At 41.4% G+C, this 17,028-nt stretch overlaps 1 protein-coding gene across 2 annotated transcripts in view; it reads right to left on the reverse strand.

Annotated features, from left to right (window-relative positions):
* The window catches only part of LOC118370167 (SH3 domain-binding protein 4-A-like), a 29,967-nt gene extending 13,199 nt beyond the window's left edge, over positions 1-16,768 (reverse strand). Inside the window, exons 1-3 of one of the 2 annotated variants that reach the window (XM_035755020.2) lie at positions 16,645-16,768; positions 415-628; positions 1-283 (exon numbers count right to left, since the gene is read on the reverse strand). The exon at positions 1-283 is cut by the window's left edge and continues 2,125 nt beyond it. In XM_035755020.2, the coding sequence (XP_035610913.1) occupies positions 1-283; positions 415-538 (407 nt within the window). In that variant the 5' untranslated portion in view covers positions 539-628; positions 16,645-16,768. The remainder of the gene's footprint in view (positions 284-414; positions 629-16,644) is intronic. The other variant, XM_035755021.2, reaches the window with a different exon arrangement.
* Positions 16,769-17,028: the final 260 nt, after the last annotated feature.

Raw genomic sequence — 17,028 nt, forward strand, 5'->3', positions numbered from 1 at the left:
TCGTCTGTACACTCCCCTAGATTGTCTATCATGCCACTATCACTGAGCGACGAGTTTCTACAGTTGATGGGCTGGACATATGCTGAGGGGATGTAGCCCATCTCTGTGTTGTTGTGGGCATACCACCACTCTCCACCCGACGTGTCCATCACATAAAGCCGGTCACCTTTTGAAAACTTTAACGTGGTAAAGCTAGACGGGCAGTAATCTTTGATGGCGATGACTTCACGAGCAGTTACGAGGGAGGCTGAATTGTCCAGCCGTAAGGCACTGGAAGAAGGCACTGGATGAAAAGAAAAAGAAGATCAAAAATGCACATAAACATTCTCAATTCATCCTCAATTTACATTTAAATCAGTATATCTTTAAATGCTGAATAACTGTCTGGTACATTAGTCAGTATTGAATCCTGACCTTTCACATCTGTGAGGCTAGCCTCAGAAAGCCCTTCGTTGAGGTCAATGAGCGTGCCCTCCGATTTGCAGCGAGGGAGAACATGGTTACTGTTGGTCCCTCTGATGATCCGGTGGGCCGCCATCTTGGTGTGATTTGCCCGAGTTGCAGTCGCACTACTACTCTTCCATTTCTCCAATTATGATATTCGGTCGTTGGCAGCCCTCCATTGTATCTATATGAAAGGAAACAAAAATGAGAACATCTTCATTAGCTGTGACTGATCCATTCTTGTAAGAGCCATAAATGATCAAATCATCACAGTTTACAACATGGTTTGATTCAGTAAGAAGCGGGGACAGTCTTGGCTAAGGACTAAAATGAATGGGATTCCAGTAGATGCCAAATAATATCCAATGAAGAGAATAAACATTCTGAGCAGTGAACCCTGCCTTGGAACAGTTTATCATCTTATGACACTCATAATCCACTGTTCACAAACTGGTTGAATCAACATTATTTCAAAGTCATTTTGATGAAATTACATTGAATGTGGAATAGACGTTGAATTGACATCTGTGCCCAGTCGGTCTTCTGCTATTTTAAAACCTTTCCAATTACTTTACAGTCATTGGTGTCCTCAATATGCCTGAATTGGCTAATTCTGAGTTCTGTATCTCAGTGTGCAGTTGAGGATGACAATTGCACATTTTCCATCTCATTCTGTTGCTTTGCGAAGCATAAATCCTCAGGGCGGGACACTGAATCACATGGAGGATAAACAGGAAATCATGGACCATTCCCTTCTTAAACCCTCTCAGATGTACAATATTCAGTAAAAACCTAAGTGCAGAAAAGATACAGTGCCTTGCAAAAGTATTCACCCCTGTGGCATTTTTCCTATTTTGTTGCATTACAACCTGTAATTTAAATGGATTTTTATTTGGATTTCATGTAATGGACATACACAAAATAGTCAAAATTGGTGAAGTGAAATAACATTTTGTTTTTAATAATAATAAAAAATAAAAAATGGAAAAGTGGTGCGTGCATATGTATTCACCCCCTTTGCTATGAAGACCCTAAATAAGATCTGGTGCAACCAATTGCCTTTCAAAGTCACATAATTAGTTAACCCCGATGTCCTTGCCGTGTCTGAATCCTGGCTCAGGAAGGCCACCAAAAATTCAGAGATTTCCATACCCAACTATAACATATTCCGTCAAGATAGAACTGCCAAAGGGGGCGGAGTCGCAGTCTACTGCAGAGATAGCCTGCAAAGTAATGTCATACTTTCCAGGTCCATACCCAAACAGTTTAAACTACTAATTTTGAAAATTACTCTCTCCAGAAACAAGTCTCTCACTGTTGCCGCCTGCTACCGACCCCCGTCAGCTCCCAGCTGTGCCCTGGACACCATTTGTGAATTGATCGCCCCCCATCTAGCTTCAGAGTTTGTTCTGTTAGGTGACCTAAACTGGGATATGCTTAACACCCCGGCAGTCCTACAATCTAAGCTAGATGCCCTCAATCTCACGCAAATCTTCAAGGAACCCACCAGGTACAACCCTAACTCTGTAAACAAGGGCACCCTCATAGACGTCATCCTGACCAACTGGCCCTCCAAATATACCTCCGCTGTCTTCAACCAGGATCTCAGCGATCACTGCCTCATCGCCTGTATCCGCCACGGAGCCGCAGTCAAACGACCACCCCTCATCACTGTCAAACGCTCCCTAAAACACTTCTGTGAGCAGGCCTTTCTAATCGACCTGGCCCGTGTATCCTGGAAGGACATTGACCTCATCCCGTCAGTTGAGGATGCCTGGTCATTCTTTAAAAGTAACTTCCTCACCATTTTGGATAAGCATGCTCCGTTCAAAAAATGCAGAACCAAGAACAGATACAGCCCTTGGTTCACTCCAGACCTGACTGCCCTCGACCAGCACAAAAACATCCTGTGGCGGACTGCAATAGCATCGAATAGCCCCTGTGATATGCAACTGTTCAGGAAGTCAGGAACCAATACATGCAGTCAGTCAGGAAAGCTAAGGCCAGCTTCTTCAGGCAGAAGTTTGCATCCTGTAGCTCCAACTCCAAAAAGTTCTGGGACACTGTGAAGTCCATGGAGAACAAGAGCACCTCCTCCCAGCTGCCCACTGCACTGAGGCTAGGAAACACGGTCTCCACCGATAAATCCATGATTATCGAAAACTTCAATAAGCACTTCTCAACGGCTGGCCATGCCTTCCGCCTGGCTACTCCAACCTCGGCCAACAGCTCCGCCCCCCCGTAGTTCCTCACCCAAGCCTCTCCAGGTTCTCCTTTACCCAAATCCAGATAGCAGATGTTCTGAAAGAGCTGCAAAACCTGGACCCGTACAAATCAGCTGGGCTTGACAATCTGGACCCGCTATTTCTGAAACTATCTGCCGCCATTGTCGCAACCCCTATTACCAGCCTGTTCAACCTCTCTTTCATATCATCTGAGATCCCCAAGGATTGGAAAGCTGCCGCAGTCATCCCCCTCTTCAAAGGGGGAGACACCCTGGACCCAAACTGCTATAGACCTATATCCACCCTGCCCTGCCTATCTAAGGTCTTCGAAAGCCAAGTCAACAAACAGGTCACTGACCATCTCGAATCCCACCGTACCTTCTCCGCTGTGCAATCTGGTTTCCGAGCCGGTCACGGGTGCACCTCAGCCACACTCAAGGTACTAAATGATATCATAACCGCCATCGATAAAAGACAGTACTGTGCAGCCGTCTTCATCGACCTCGCCAAGGCTTTCGACTCTGTCAATCACCAAATTCTTATCGGCAGACTCAACAGCCTCGGTTTTTCGGATGACTGCCTTGCCTGGTTCACCAATTACTTTGCAGACAGAGTTCAGTGTGTCAAATCAGAGGGCATGCTGTCCGGTACTCTGGCAGTCTCTATGGGGGTGCCACAGGGTTCAATTCTCGGGCCGACTCTTTTCTCTGTATATATCAATGATGTTGCTCTTGCTGCGGGCGATTCCCTGATCCACCTCTACGCAGACGACACCATTCTATATACTTTCGGCCCGTCATTGGACACTGTGCTATCAAACCTCCAAACGAGCTTCACTGCCATACAGCACTCCTTCCGTGGCCTCCAACTGCTCTTAAACGCGAGTAAAACCAAATGCATGCTTTTCAACCGATCGCTGCCTGCACCCGCATGCCCGACTAGCATCACCACCCTGGATGGTTCCAACCTTGAATATGTGGACATCTATAAGTACCTAGGTGTCTGGCTAGACTGCAAACTCTCCTTCCAGACTCACATCAAACATCTCCAATCAAAAATCAAATCCAGAGTCGGCTTTCTATTCCGCAACAAAGCCTCCTTCACTCACGCTGCCAAGCTTACCCTAGTAAAACTGACTATCCTACCGATCCTCGACTTCGGCGATGTCATCTACAAAATGGCTTCCAACACTCTACTCAGCAAACTGGATGCAGTCTATCACAGTGCCATCCGTTTTGTCACTAAAGCACCTTATACCACCCACCACTGCGACTTGTATGCTCTAGTCGGCTGGCCCTCACTACATATTCGTCGCCAGACCCACTGGCTCCAGGTCATTTACAAGTCCATGCTAGGTAAAGCTCCGCCTTATCTCAGTTCACTGGTCACGATGGCAACACCCATCCGTAGCACGCGCTCCAGCAGGTGTATCTCACTGATCATCCCTAAAGCCAACACCTCATTTGGCCGCCTTTCGTTCCAGTACTCTGCTGCCTGTGACTGGAACAATTGCAAAAATCGCTGAAGTTGGAGACTTTTATCTCCCTCACCAACTTCAAACATCAGCTATCCGAGCAGCTAACCGATCGCTGCAGCTGTACTTAGTCTATAGGTAAATAGCTCACCCTTTTTCACCTACCTCATTCCCATACTGTTTTTATACTGTTTTTATTTATTTACTTTTCTGCTCTTTTGCACACCAATATCTCTACCTGTACATGCCCATCTGATCATTTATCACTCCAGTGTTAATCTGCAAAATTGTATTATTCGCCTACCTCCTCATGCCTTTTGCACACATTGTATATAGACTGCCCATTTTTTTCTACTGTGTTATTGACTTGCTAATTGTTTACTCCATGTGTAACTCTGTGTTGTCTGTTCACACTGCTATGCTTTATCTTGGCCAGGTCGCAGTTGCAAATGAGAACTTGTTCTCAACTAGCCTACCTGGTTAAATAAAGGTGAAATAAAAATAAATAAATAAAAAAGAAAGTCCACCTGTGTGCACTCTCTGTGTCACATGAGCTGTCACCTGATCTCAGTATATATACACCTGTTCTGAAAGGCCCCAGAGTCTGCAACACCACTAAGCAAAGGGCATCACCAAGCAAGCGACACTATGAAGACCAAGGAGCTCTCCAAACAGGTCAGGGACAAAGTTGTGGAGAAGTACAGATCATGTTTGGGTTATAAAAAAATATCTGAAACTTTGATCATTCCACAGAGCACCATTAAATCCATAATAAAAAGAATGGAATGAATATGGCAGCGCAAAAACCTGCCAAGAGAGGGCAGCCCACCAAAACTCACGGACCAGGCAAGGAGGGCATTAATCAGAGAGGCAATAAAGAGACCAAAAATAACCCTGAAGGAGCTGCATAGGACCACTTTAAGCCGTACATTCCACAGAGCTGGGCTTTACGGAAGACTGCCAAAAAAATAAGCAAACATGTTTGCCAAAAGAAATGTGGGAGACTCCCCAAACATATGAAAGAAGGTACTCTGGTCAGATGAGACTAAAATTGAGCTTTTTGGCCATCAAGGAAAACGCTATGTCTGGCGCAAACCCAACAACTCCAGGAACACCATATGGCAGTTTCCCATCGGCAGGGACTGGGAAACTGGTCAGAATTGAAGGAATGATTGATGGTGCTAAATACATGGGAATTCTTGAGGGAAACCTGTTTCACGCTTCCAGAGATTTGAGACTGGGACGGAGGTTCACCTTGCAGCAGGACAATGACCCTAAGCAAACTGCTAAAGCAACACTTGAGTTGATTAAGGGAAAACATTGAAATATCGTGGAATGACCTAGTCAAAGCCCAGACCACAATCCAATTGAGAATATGTGGTATGACTTAAAGTTTGCTGTACACCAGCGGAACCCATCCAACTTGAAGAAGCTGGAGCAGTTTTGCCTTGAATAATGGGCAAAAATCCCAGAGGCTAGATGTGCCAAGCTTATAGAGACATACCACAAGAGACTTGCAGCTGTAATTGCTGCAAAAGGTGGCTCTACAAAGTATTGCCTTTGGGGGAGTGAATAGCTATGCACGCTCAGGTTTTCAGTTTTTCTGTCTTATTTCTTGTTTGTTTCACAATAAAAAAATATTTAGCATCTTCAAAGTGGTAGGCAGGTTGTGTAAATCAAATGATACAAACCCCCCAAAAATATATTTTAATACCAGGTTGTAAGGCAACAAAATAGGAAAAATGCCAAGGGAGGTGATTACTTTCGCAAGCCACTGTAGGTCAGATAGCTTCCTTCCTTGACATAGCTATTGTCTTGACAATAATTTGGACATTACTTTGTGTAATTTGACTTGATTTCACATGTAACATTTCAAATGTATGTAATGTGTATAGTGCAAGCAAATATCGCACAGCTGAGTACCATGTCACACAGCCTCCTCTACTTACAACAAACTAGCTCAAAGGCCTCGCTCATGATTTCACATTTAGCTCATCCATCATTCAAAACACACTGTCAGTCGATGTCAAGAGGAGAGTACTTTTATATGAGTGAGACCATATTCTTGATTCCAGCATTTTCTCTAACACAGGAAGCAGGAGGGGGTAGCGAGCTACACTACACCTCAATGCAGTGAACCACACAGCCCTGGCCTAAAAGCTAAAAGGTTTTGTTCAGAGACACTAAAGTTCCCCAGAGATGTCAGGGAGAGATTTCACACCCACTCTCAATCCTTGAGGAAAATATGTGGCTCAATGTAACCTGTTCGTTTCTCCTTCCGCGTGCCAGGGAGCTAGCTAGGCTCGGGGGACAGTGACAGTCCATCGATGTGAGGATCAATAAAGCTCGACTGACAAAAAGACTGTCATTCACTTCGACGCTACAGCGGGGTCAGATTGCTGTCGATGTTCTGCACACCAAGCTAAATAGCAGATCCTTTTCTGAGATGAATCCACCGATACCACAGCCAGACGTGATGAATTGGAACCGGAAGCCACTTCTCCTTGTCACTGAGTCTCTCTAGATGCTATCAATCTTCAATTCTGTTCATGCAGTATAATCCAACCTTTCCCAATCAGGCTAATTACGTTGTCAAACGTAAGGATGTTAATCACGATGTAAAATGTAATAAAATGTCCAAATTATTTACGAGACTCAGAGTTTTCCCTTCAATGCATCCCGAAAGGCCACATTTCCGTCAATACATTCTGAAAGGCCTCATCTAATCTAGCCGACAAAGTGGAAAGGGTATATTGTTTCAGCAAACCGTTCCTTAAGCACACGCGAGGGAGCTGAGACTTTAACACGCTTAATTAACTCCACAGCAATATTCTCTAATCCCCGATTGACTTTCTACTTTAATTACTTATTTTCCAAGTATGTTCTCATAGATTGTCTTTCCCTCGTTTTTATAGCAATATCATTAAGCGTATGCCTACCGCTTTGGCTCCTAGAAATATCTGTGGTCATTATAGGAATGAGAAGCCTGTCAAAAAGACGCAGTCTATGTAAAAAAACAACCATTCATGGCAGGCCTTCTCAATAACAGTTACAGGACACACAATTTCAACTGATGTGTAACAACTGTTTATAACTCATCTATAAACTAACATTAACAGTTTCTAAACTATTTATAACCTTGTTTAGTATTTTTCTTTGCATATCTTCACCTTAATGTAAAGTGTTACCTGATTTTCTTACACTATGTTGACTGATTCATGCCAATGTCATCATTCTGTCCTGCTTCACTGACAAGCTAATTAATTTGTCAAAAGCAAGGCTGTTCAACCCCATACAAAAAAAGTAACAAAATACATTAATTATTTTACGAGACTCTTAGACGATGTGAATGATGAGTCTGTAGATTCCTTTAATTTGAGACCACAGAAAGATAATTGTTGAAGTAAATCAAAACTGGGTTTAGTTCCTAGCCGAGGGATGAGAGTATACTGCAGTAAAACAGTAAGGTCTTATTCTTCATTCAACATAGACCATTAGACCTTAGTCAGCATAGACCTATTGTTCTAATGTTATAACCAACAATACTATATTATTGCTGTCCACTTTGGTGTAGAGAAGATCTCTGCACAAGAAGACATGGGTATGGTAGTCAACCGCAAAATCATTTGCATGCATTAGCATTAGTTCATTAATGAATTGGTGTTAAAGCCTTCATTATATCCCTGGAAACAACTAACAAGAGAACTATAGGAGCCTGATATTGAAGTCATGCCGTAGGCGAGGGAAGGATAAATTAGCTCTTAAAGAAAGCAGCCTTCCAGGAAGCTCAAACGTTGATTATTAAATTAATTTCCAACACAGTGACACAACATCATAATTGAGCTAAAGTTATTTCTCAGCTAATGGAACTAAGTGGAGCTTTCTGACACTAATGGGCTTCAGACTGTTTCACTGTGTGTGTGTGTGTGTGTGTGTGTGTGTGTGTGTGTGTGTGTGTGTGTGTGTGTGTGTGTGTGTGTGTGTGTGTGTGTGTGTGTGTGTGTGTGTGTGTGTGTGTGTGTGTGTGTGTGTGTGAGAGAGAACATGTGTGTGTATGCAGGCTGTAATAGCTAAGGCTAGGCCTATATCTCACGAGAATACATTAAATAAATAGAAATTAATTCTTCCCTAACTCATTTAATGTCTCTGCATTTAATGTCTCTCCTCATAACAGAGGTGCTCGGGTGTTTTATCAAAAGGATTAGTAAGCAAGGTACTTGTGTTTAGCCCAACCATTAATTATGAAGTGGAAAGTTGGAAAACAATGTTATTTTTCAGCCTTAGCTTAGCTAGCTCTACACCCCCTGATGGAAAAAAGGCTTCCAGCATTACCAAAACCACCAGATGAACAAAAACAATTTTGGAGGTACATTTGTTCCAATATTTTGAGATGTGTATGGTTGATAGCCCAATATTCTCCTCCTGTCGGGTATGTGACTTCTAAAATTGATGTGAACCACAATGTGTGTGTATGCTCTCGTGTTTGTGTATGCTTCGTGTGTGTGGAAATGGCCCACACTATGATTGATCACATACTCTCATTGCCCTTGTTCCTCCATATTTGAGTCCAGTCCTCTGGCACAGCCAGGCCTCGTTAATATGATGCCAGCCTCTGAACGGGAGCAGGGTTAAAGAGAGGTTGACTGGTGAGTGACCCAGCCAGCATGACAGAGACTGAAACCTCATCATTATACTGTACTAGAGGTCGACCGATTATGATTTTTCAACACCGATACCGTTTATTGGAGGACCAAAAAAGCCGATACCGATTAGTCTGCAACTTTTTTAAATGTATTTATTTATTTGTAATAATGACAATTACAACAATACTGAATGAACACTTTTAGTTTAACTTAATATAATACATCAATAAAATCAATTTAGCCTCAAATAAATAATCAAACATGTTCAATTTGGTTTAAATAATGCAAAAACGAAGTGTTGGAGAAGAAAGTAAAAATGCAATAAGTGCTATGTAAGAAAGCGAACGTTTAAGTTCCTTGCTCAGAACATGAGAACATATGAAAGCTGGTGGTTCCTTTTAACATGAGTCTTCAATATTCCCAGGTAAGAAGTTTTAGGTTGTAATTATTATAGGATTTATAGGACTATTTCTCTTTATACCATTTGTATTTCATATACCTTTAACTATTGACTATAACAAATACTTCAAGGTCTCAGAGCGAGTGACATTACCGATTGAAACGCTATTAGCACGCATCCCGCTAACTAGCTCAGGAGTTGATAGGCTTGAAGTCATAAACAGCTCAATGTTTGAAGCACAGCAAAGAGCTGCTGGCTAACACACGAAAGTGCTGTTTGATTTAATGCTTACGAGCCTGTTGATGCCTACCACCGCTCAGTCAGACTGCTCTATCAAATATCAAATCATATACTTAATTATAACATAATAACACACAGAAATATGAGCCTTAAGGTCATTAATATGGTCAAATCTGTAAACTATCATTTCGAAAACAAAACGTTTATTCTTTCAGTGAAATAAAATTTTATCTAACGGGTGGCATCCATAAGTCTAAATATTCCTGTTACATTGCACAACCTTCAATCTTATGTCATAATTACGTACAATTCTAGCAAATTAGTTCGCAATGAGCCAGTCGGCCCAAACTGTTGCATATACCCTGACTCTGTGTGAAATGAACGCAAGAGAAGTGACACAATTTCCCCTGTTTAATATGGCCTGCTAACCTGGATTTCTTTTAACTAAATATGCAGATTTAATAAAATATAATTTTGTGTATTGATTTTAAGAAAGGCATTGATGTTTATGGTTAGGTACATTCGTGCAATGATTGTGCTTTTTTCGCAAATGCGCTTTTGTTAAATCATCCCCCGTTTGGTGAAGTTGGCTGTTTTTGTTAGGAAGAAATAGTCTTCACACAGTTCGCAACGAGCCAGGTGGCCCAAACTGCTGCATATACCCTGACTCTGTTGCACAGAACGCAAGAGAAGTGACACAGAACGCAAGAGAAGTGACACAATTTCCCTAGTTGAAAGAAGTTCATGTTAGCAGGCAATATTAACTAAATATGCAGGTTTAAAAATATATACTTGTATATTGATTTTAAGAAAGGCGTTGATGTTTATGGTTAGGTACACATTGGTGCAACGACAGTGCTTTTTTCGCGAATGCGCTTGTTAAATCACCCGTTTGGCGAAGTAGGCTGTGATCCAATGATAAATTAACAGGCACGGCATCGATTATATGTAACGCAGGACAAGCTAGATAAACTAGTAATATCATCAACCATGTGTAGTTAACTAGTGATTATGTTAAGATTGATTGTTTTTTATAAGATAAGTTTAATGCTAGCTAGGGCCTTACCTTGGCCCCTTGCTGCACTCGCATAGCAGGTTATTAACCTGCCACGCAGTCTCCTCGTGGAGTGCAATGTAATCGGCCACAATCGGTGTCCAGAAATGCTGATTACCGATTGTTATGAAAACTTTCCGATTAATCGGTCAACTTCTATACTGTACTGCACCAGAAAAGCTAGCAGAGAAGGGAGACAAGCTTCCTAGGAAACTCCAATGCGACAGTAACGGGTAATAGAAATGAATGGCTGTTTGTGCCCCTTCCCCTTCCAAGCATCTCCCTCCATTATATTCCACTCTGTGTACCAAACATTGAAAATCATGTACAGTAGACATTGTCTTGACAATTGTGTCCCCTATCGTTCACCTAAAACAGGTAAATATCTGGGATATTTAGAGGTTATTTGGCTATAGCTTGGTAACTAATAATTTGTGATGGGGGATAAAATCTATGCAGTTACATATGGGGATATTATTTATATCGTGTGGTATTGTTTGGACAATTTTTGCGCTAGTTGGCTGTACCGGTCCTGCACCAAATAATATTTCATTCATAGCTTGTTCTCCATCTTCTTTTTAAACAGGAAGACCATTTGTTTCCAGCACTTTTATTTCCATGACAGATGAAAACTTGTTTTCTCATGGCTCTCTCTTGTCCCTCTGCAGCAGACATATGTTTGGAACATCGAATCACAATACAATTATAGAATTGAATCACAATACATATAGAATCGCAATACATATCTTGTCAGCACAAAAGTATCGTGTTAATATCATATTGTGAGGTCCCAAGCCTCTCCCAGCCCTAATAATACAAATATATATTGGTCCTGTTTCACACATGTACAAGTGTGTATTATACACATGTAAAAATGGAAATGTGCATATTTCAACTCCCCCTGAAAGTGGGGTCACAGCCAGGGTCAGCCATTATCAACAGCGCCACTGAAGAAATTAGGATTAGGTGCATTGCTCAAGGGCACATCAACAGATTTTTCACCTTGGGCATTCAAAATAGCTACCTTTCAGTTACCAGCCAAACGCTCTAACCGCTAGGCTACCTGCAGCCATTAATGGGGAGGCTGGATTGAGGCTTTTGAGGACTGTGACACCGTTTGCTCTTCACAGTTCTGAGATGGCAGGAGAGAGAGTGAAGATGAGAAGAGGAAGATCATTTGAATGTTAAAATCACCTTTATTGGGAGGTCAAACCCCCTACCGACTGTTCCAAGTGATTTATTTTTACGCGCTAGGATATTTTGTCATACCATGTCCCTGAGAATCTTAAAGGAGACCTGAACAAGACCCCTTTCACCCCCTCATATAGGAACCCCAGTTTATGTATTTTGTCTTGCAAAATTCTGTCCAGACCAGGGTCATTCTGTGTGAGCAGTTTTAGCTCAATAGAGTTTATATCCTGCTCAAGTGCTTTCAGTTACTGTTTACATACACACGTAAGGGTAAATCAACGAGGAGCTATGCGCTATATGGAAAATAACAACCGGCGTGGAAGGTATTTTCCACGATGTGCTAGGGAGTTGCATTATTTTCCAAGGAATGCTAAAAATGTGTTAATTTGCAGGTACAAATGTATTCGGCATCCACTGAAATAGCTAGCAAGTTTACCAGATAGCTGCAGTATTTGTTTTGGTAACGAAACAAATAGACTTGCTAGTTTTGCTAACCCAACTACCTTGCTAACATGGAAATCAAATTAAACAATGCCACTTTTGCTTTCAAAAGCAGTGTAAACATAGAACATTTAAAAATGAACTATAGCCATTGAATTCTCCCATTACGACATACAGTGTGTTACAGGGAAATAATGCACTCTCTAGAATGCTCTTGCCTTCAAGCCAATCAGAAACAAGTATCCAACACTGCCATGGTATAAAGAGATATATACAGTGCATTCGGAAGTATTCAGACCCCTTGACTTTTTACCCCCCAAAATTACGTTACAGCCTTATTCTAAAATGAATTTAATTTTTAAAAATCCTCATCAATCTACACAAAATCAATATAAAATAATATAATGACAAAGTGAAATTTTAGCAAATGTATTAGAAACAAAAAAGTATTCAGATCCTTTTCTACGAGACTCGAAATTCAGGTGCATCCTGTTTCTATTGATCATCCTTGAGATGTTTCTCCAACTTGATTGGAGTCCACCTGTGGTAAATTCAATTGATTAAACATTATTTGGAAAGGCCCACACCTGTCTATAAAAGTTCCCACAGTTGACAGTGCATGTCAGAGCAAAAACCAAGCCAAGAGGTTGAAGGAATTGTCCGTAGAGCTTCGAGACAGGATTGTGTCGAGGCACACATAACATTTCTGCAGCAATGAAGGTCCCCAAGAACACAGTGGCCTCCATGATTATTAAATGAAAGAAGAGCTGGCCACACAGCCAAACTGAGAAATCTGGGGAGAAGGGCCTTGGTCAGGGAGGTGACCAAGAACCCGCTGGTCAGTCTGACAGAGCTCCAGAATTCCTCTGTGGAGATGGAAGAACCTTCCAGAAGGACAACCATCTCTACAGCACTCCACCAATCAGGCCATTATGGTAGTGTCCAGACAGAAGCCACTCCTTAGTAAAAAGGTATGACAGCCCGACTGGGAGACCAGTAAGGACCGAGGGAAAGATGAACGGCGCAAAGTACAGAGAGATCCTTGATGAAAACCTGCTCCAGAGAGCTTAGGACATCAGACTGGAGTGAAAGTTCACCTTCCAACAGGACAACAACCCTAAGCACGTGCCAAGGCAACACAAGAGTCTCTGAATGTCCTTGAATGGCTCAGCCAGAGCCAGGACTTGAACGCAATCGAACATCTCTGGACTGACGTGAAATTAGCTGTGCAGTGACACTCCACATCCAACTTCACAGAGATTAAGAGGATCTGCAGAGAAGAATGGGAGAACCTCCCCAAATACAGGTGTGCCAATATTTTCGCGTCATACTCAAGAAGACTCAAGGCTGTAATCGCTGCCAAAGGTGTTTCAGCAAAGTACTAAGTAAAGGATCTGAATACTTATGTGATATTTCAGTTTATATTTTTTATACTTTTGCAAAAATGTCTAAAAACTTGTTTTTGCTATGTCATTATGAGAAAATGTGCGTAGAGGAGAACAAATAAACATTTAATCCATTTTAGAATAAGGCTGTGACGTAACAAAATGTGGAAAAAGTCAAGGGGTCTGAATACTTTCCCGAATGCACTGTACTGTTGTCAAAAGACACATATTTGGGCTTTTCTCCAACCATTGTCTTAAAGGCCCAGAGCAGTCAAAAATAATGATTATATATATATATAAATAAATGAAATCATATATATATACGCATATATATATATACTGTATGTCCACACTATGAGGTTAGAATAATACTGTGAAATTGTGAAAATGCCCTTTTAGTATAAGAGTTTCTATCTGACCATTTTAATTTAAACAATCACAGTAAGGTACTTAATTGTTACCCAGAAATGATTTGATATTGAGATTTTAAAAAAGGCTGCATCTGACCTTTAATGTCTCAATGTGACAAAATGCTGATCTGTAAAACCCATAGGAGTAATGGCATACTGCATAATTCTACCACTGCAGTGGTCAGATACATACAGCATGGCTAACCTTGCTACACTGACCTTACCATCACTGTCCTAAACCCATGTGTACTGCCTAACTTTTGTGTGTTTGACCCTCCAGACAGCTTAAACTCAGTTAGTAGACTAGACAGACAGGTGACTGACTGACTGTAGGTTATGGCTCCTCCTCACCAGTGTGAACAACGGTGAAATCCACAGTACAGTTCCAGTCCCCTCCCAAAAGTATACACCCCTCCTATCCTGGTCACACTGCCGTGAAGTTTCCTTTATTTGATCAAATACAGCAATATGCCCTGTACCAGTAGAACAACGATATTAAGCTTTCTCTGTCTTACTTCTGAAACCAAAGCCCTCTTTTTCCTATGCCCCCCCCCCCCATTAATTAAGAAGAGGACGAGAAGAAGAGAAGAAAACAGGAAGGAAGAGATGCAGTAAAGGAGAGAAGAAGAGAGGAGGACAAGACAAGAGCAAGACAAGAGGAGATGCTTCTCTGATGGGAAACAGACCAACTACAGGCAGGTCTCCGGTCTACTACAGTAGAGCACCTCTCAGCCCACATTCCTGCTGTATCTTAGAATCCCCCAAACCCTCTGGTTTAAATCATCTCAGCCAGGAAATGAAATGGTGTCTGATGTCACACAGCGAGACAGCAGAGCTAAGCTGCATTCAACAGCCTTGAATAAAGTCATGAGAGTCATGAAAGGTGCAGTTACTATGTTATTGTGATCATTTATTTTTTTCACCCGTCACAGGTTTAACAACATAGATTCTGGAACGCTTTGAAATCATGGGGTGCAAGATATTTCCTTTACTGAATCATAACTGTGCTTGGGAAGGACCGGCGTATGACAGAGTCTGATACATTAATTTGAGTCAAAGGCCCACAATGTTGAGTGACAACAGTAAAGGGTACGCGTGAGGGGCATGTCAAATGTGAGTGAGAGCTGCATGTTCTCCAACACATCCTGAGCCTTTGGTTTGTGTCCCAAACGACACCCTATTCCCTATAAAGTGCACTGTCAAAAGTAGTGCACTGTATAGGGGATAGGGTGCTATTTGGGATGCACCCTGGTGGATAAGGTCATTTGATAAGCCTAAAATCCCCTCACTACCCAGGCAGGCAGCTACCCACGCCCCCGTCTCAGTCCCAAGCCCTGATCCACTTCTAATGCAGTCTGAGAGAAAGGCAATAAGGGCCTCCCAATACCAACAACAATGCTGTTCTGCTGCCACACACACAACACACACACACACACACACACACACACACAATAACATACAATAACACACACACACACTATGAATATGTAATTACCTAAATAATACTGAGGATAAATTGTCTGGCTTCAAAATCATTTTGGGAAAAAAATTGTATCAAATTTGAAAGACTCCAATAGCGTAACCCTTTTCCTCAGTCAAATGACTAGTGTTACTCATATTTTTCAGAATTCCATAATTAATAAACAGACTTTTTTTAAACACCCGGAAATCTGTCAAACCGTTTTGTTATAGTTCCGTCTTCTGTGATGTATATAAAGTGTAATATTGGGATGCAAACTATAACCATGTGTGTGAGGTGTATACTTTTGTTTCAAAGTAGATTTGTTTAAGACTACCAAGAATGACTCTTTGTGACCCTGATTTAGCCCACTGCAGTAAAAGGTTCATGAATGTTACAACATGGAAAATCGCATCGTTCATTACTTTCTATTTCTCCTTGAATTGAATGTGTGATATTTAGGAGCATATCCCTTCATTATGACAACAGACATGATATATGATTTGCTAATAAAGAATGGAGGAAGAGGAGAATAGGTAACAAGAGAAAGAAGAGTATGATGATGATGGTTTCTATAGTTCTATATTTTTATACTATGTTATAGTATAAAGGTGGAAAGATTTTCTTATTTCAATTATTTAACTAGGCTACTATTTAACTAACTACTATTTAACTAACTTAACAGTTAATAACAAATTATTATTTACAGTGACGGCCTACCCCGACCAAACCTTAACCTGGAGGACGCTGAGCCAATTGTGCAACTACCCTATGGGAGTTAGCCAGTTGCGATACAGCCTGGAATCGAACCAGGGTCTGTAGCGATGCCTCTAGCACTGAGATGCAGTTCCTTAGACCGCTGCGCCACTCGGCGTGATGCTGCTGGTGAAAATGTATTATTTGGCAACACTGCAAACATTACAGGGAACCCCATACTGTTTCATAGCAACAGCTCTTGTGGTAGTAGGCTACACATGGTCAACGGTGTGGTATGAAGTGTCAGTTACCGCTATTTGCTACATTCAACAAAGAGAGTTTCATAAAAGACTATTCAGGGGCATAGTGAAGACTTTTAAATTCATTGCTCATTAATACAACCATTTATACATTATGTATCGGATACGACAAGTAAGGCATGTCTTCAGAAAGTATTGGAAACCCAATACGATGACTTGGGTGCTTCATCATTTAATCGGTTGGTTATCATAAATAGGCCTACTGTATCTTGACATTTCTCTCGTTTAACGAAATGTAAAATAGTTTAGAAGCTTGACATACCTTACCAGGGTTTGTAAACACTAAATCAAAATGTTGAACACCTAATCAAAATGTTGACCGGGTTCCAAAACGTATCGGAAACTTCGGGAAAGGGCTTCGGACGTTGTTCTTTTACAGCTCCCTTAGATGAGTGCTCGTTCTGTAAAAAGCGCTCTGCTCTAAGAGATTGGTGACGTCGTCAAGGAGGGGAGGAGACTGGAAATGGAGGCTAAACGAATGAATCAACATTTAATTGTACAGCCTCAGTCTGTAATGACGATGATTAGAGCTATAAATACGTTACAATGTTATGTTCAATGTCATCATTGATCATAATATCGTTAATGCTGTGTAATTGTTTTTGTGTATTAACTTTATAAAAACTAATTGTTCCTATGAGGCTAC

The sequence above is a fragment of the Oncorhynchus keta genome, chromosome 37 (genome assembly GCF_023373465.1).
Source record: "Oncorhynchus keta strain PuntledgeMale-10-30-2019 chromosome 37, Oket_V2, whole genome shotgun sequence".
NCBI classification, from domain to species: Eukaryota; Metazoa; Chordata; class Actinopteri; order Salmoniformes; family Salmonidae; genus Oncorhynchus; species Oncorhynchus keta.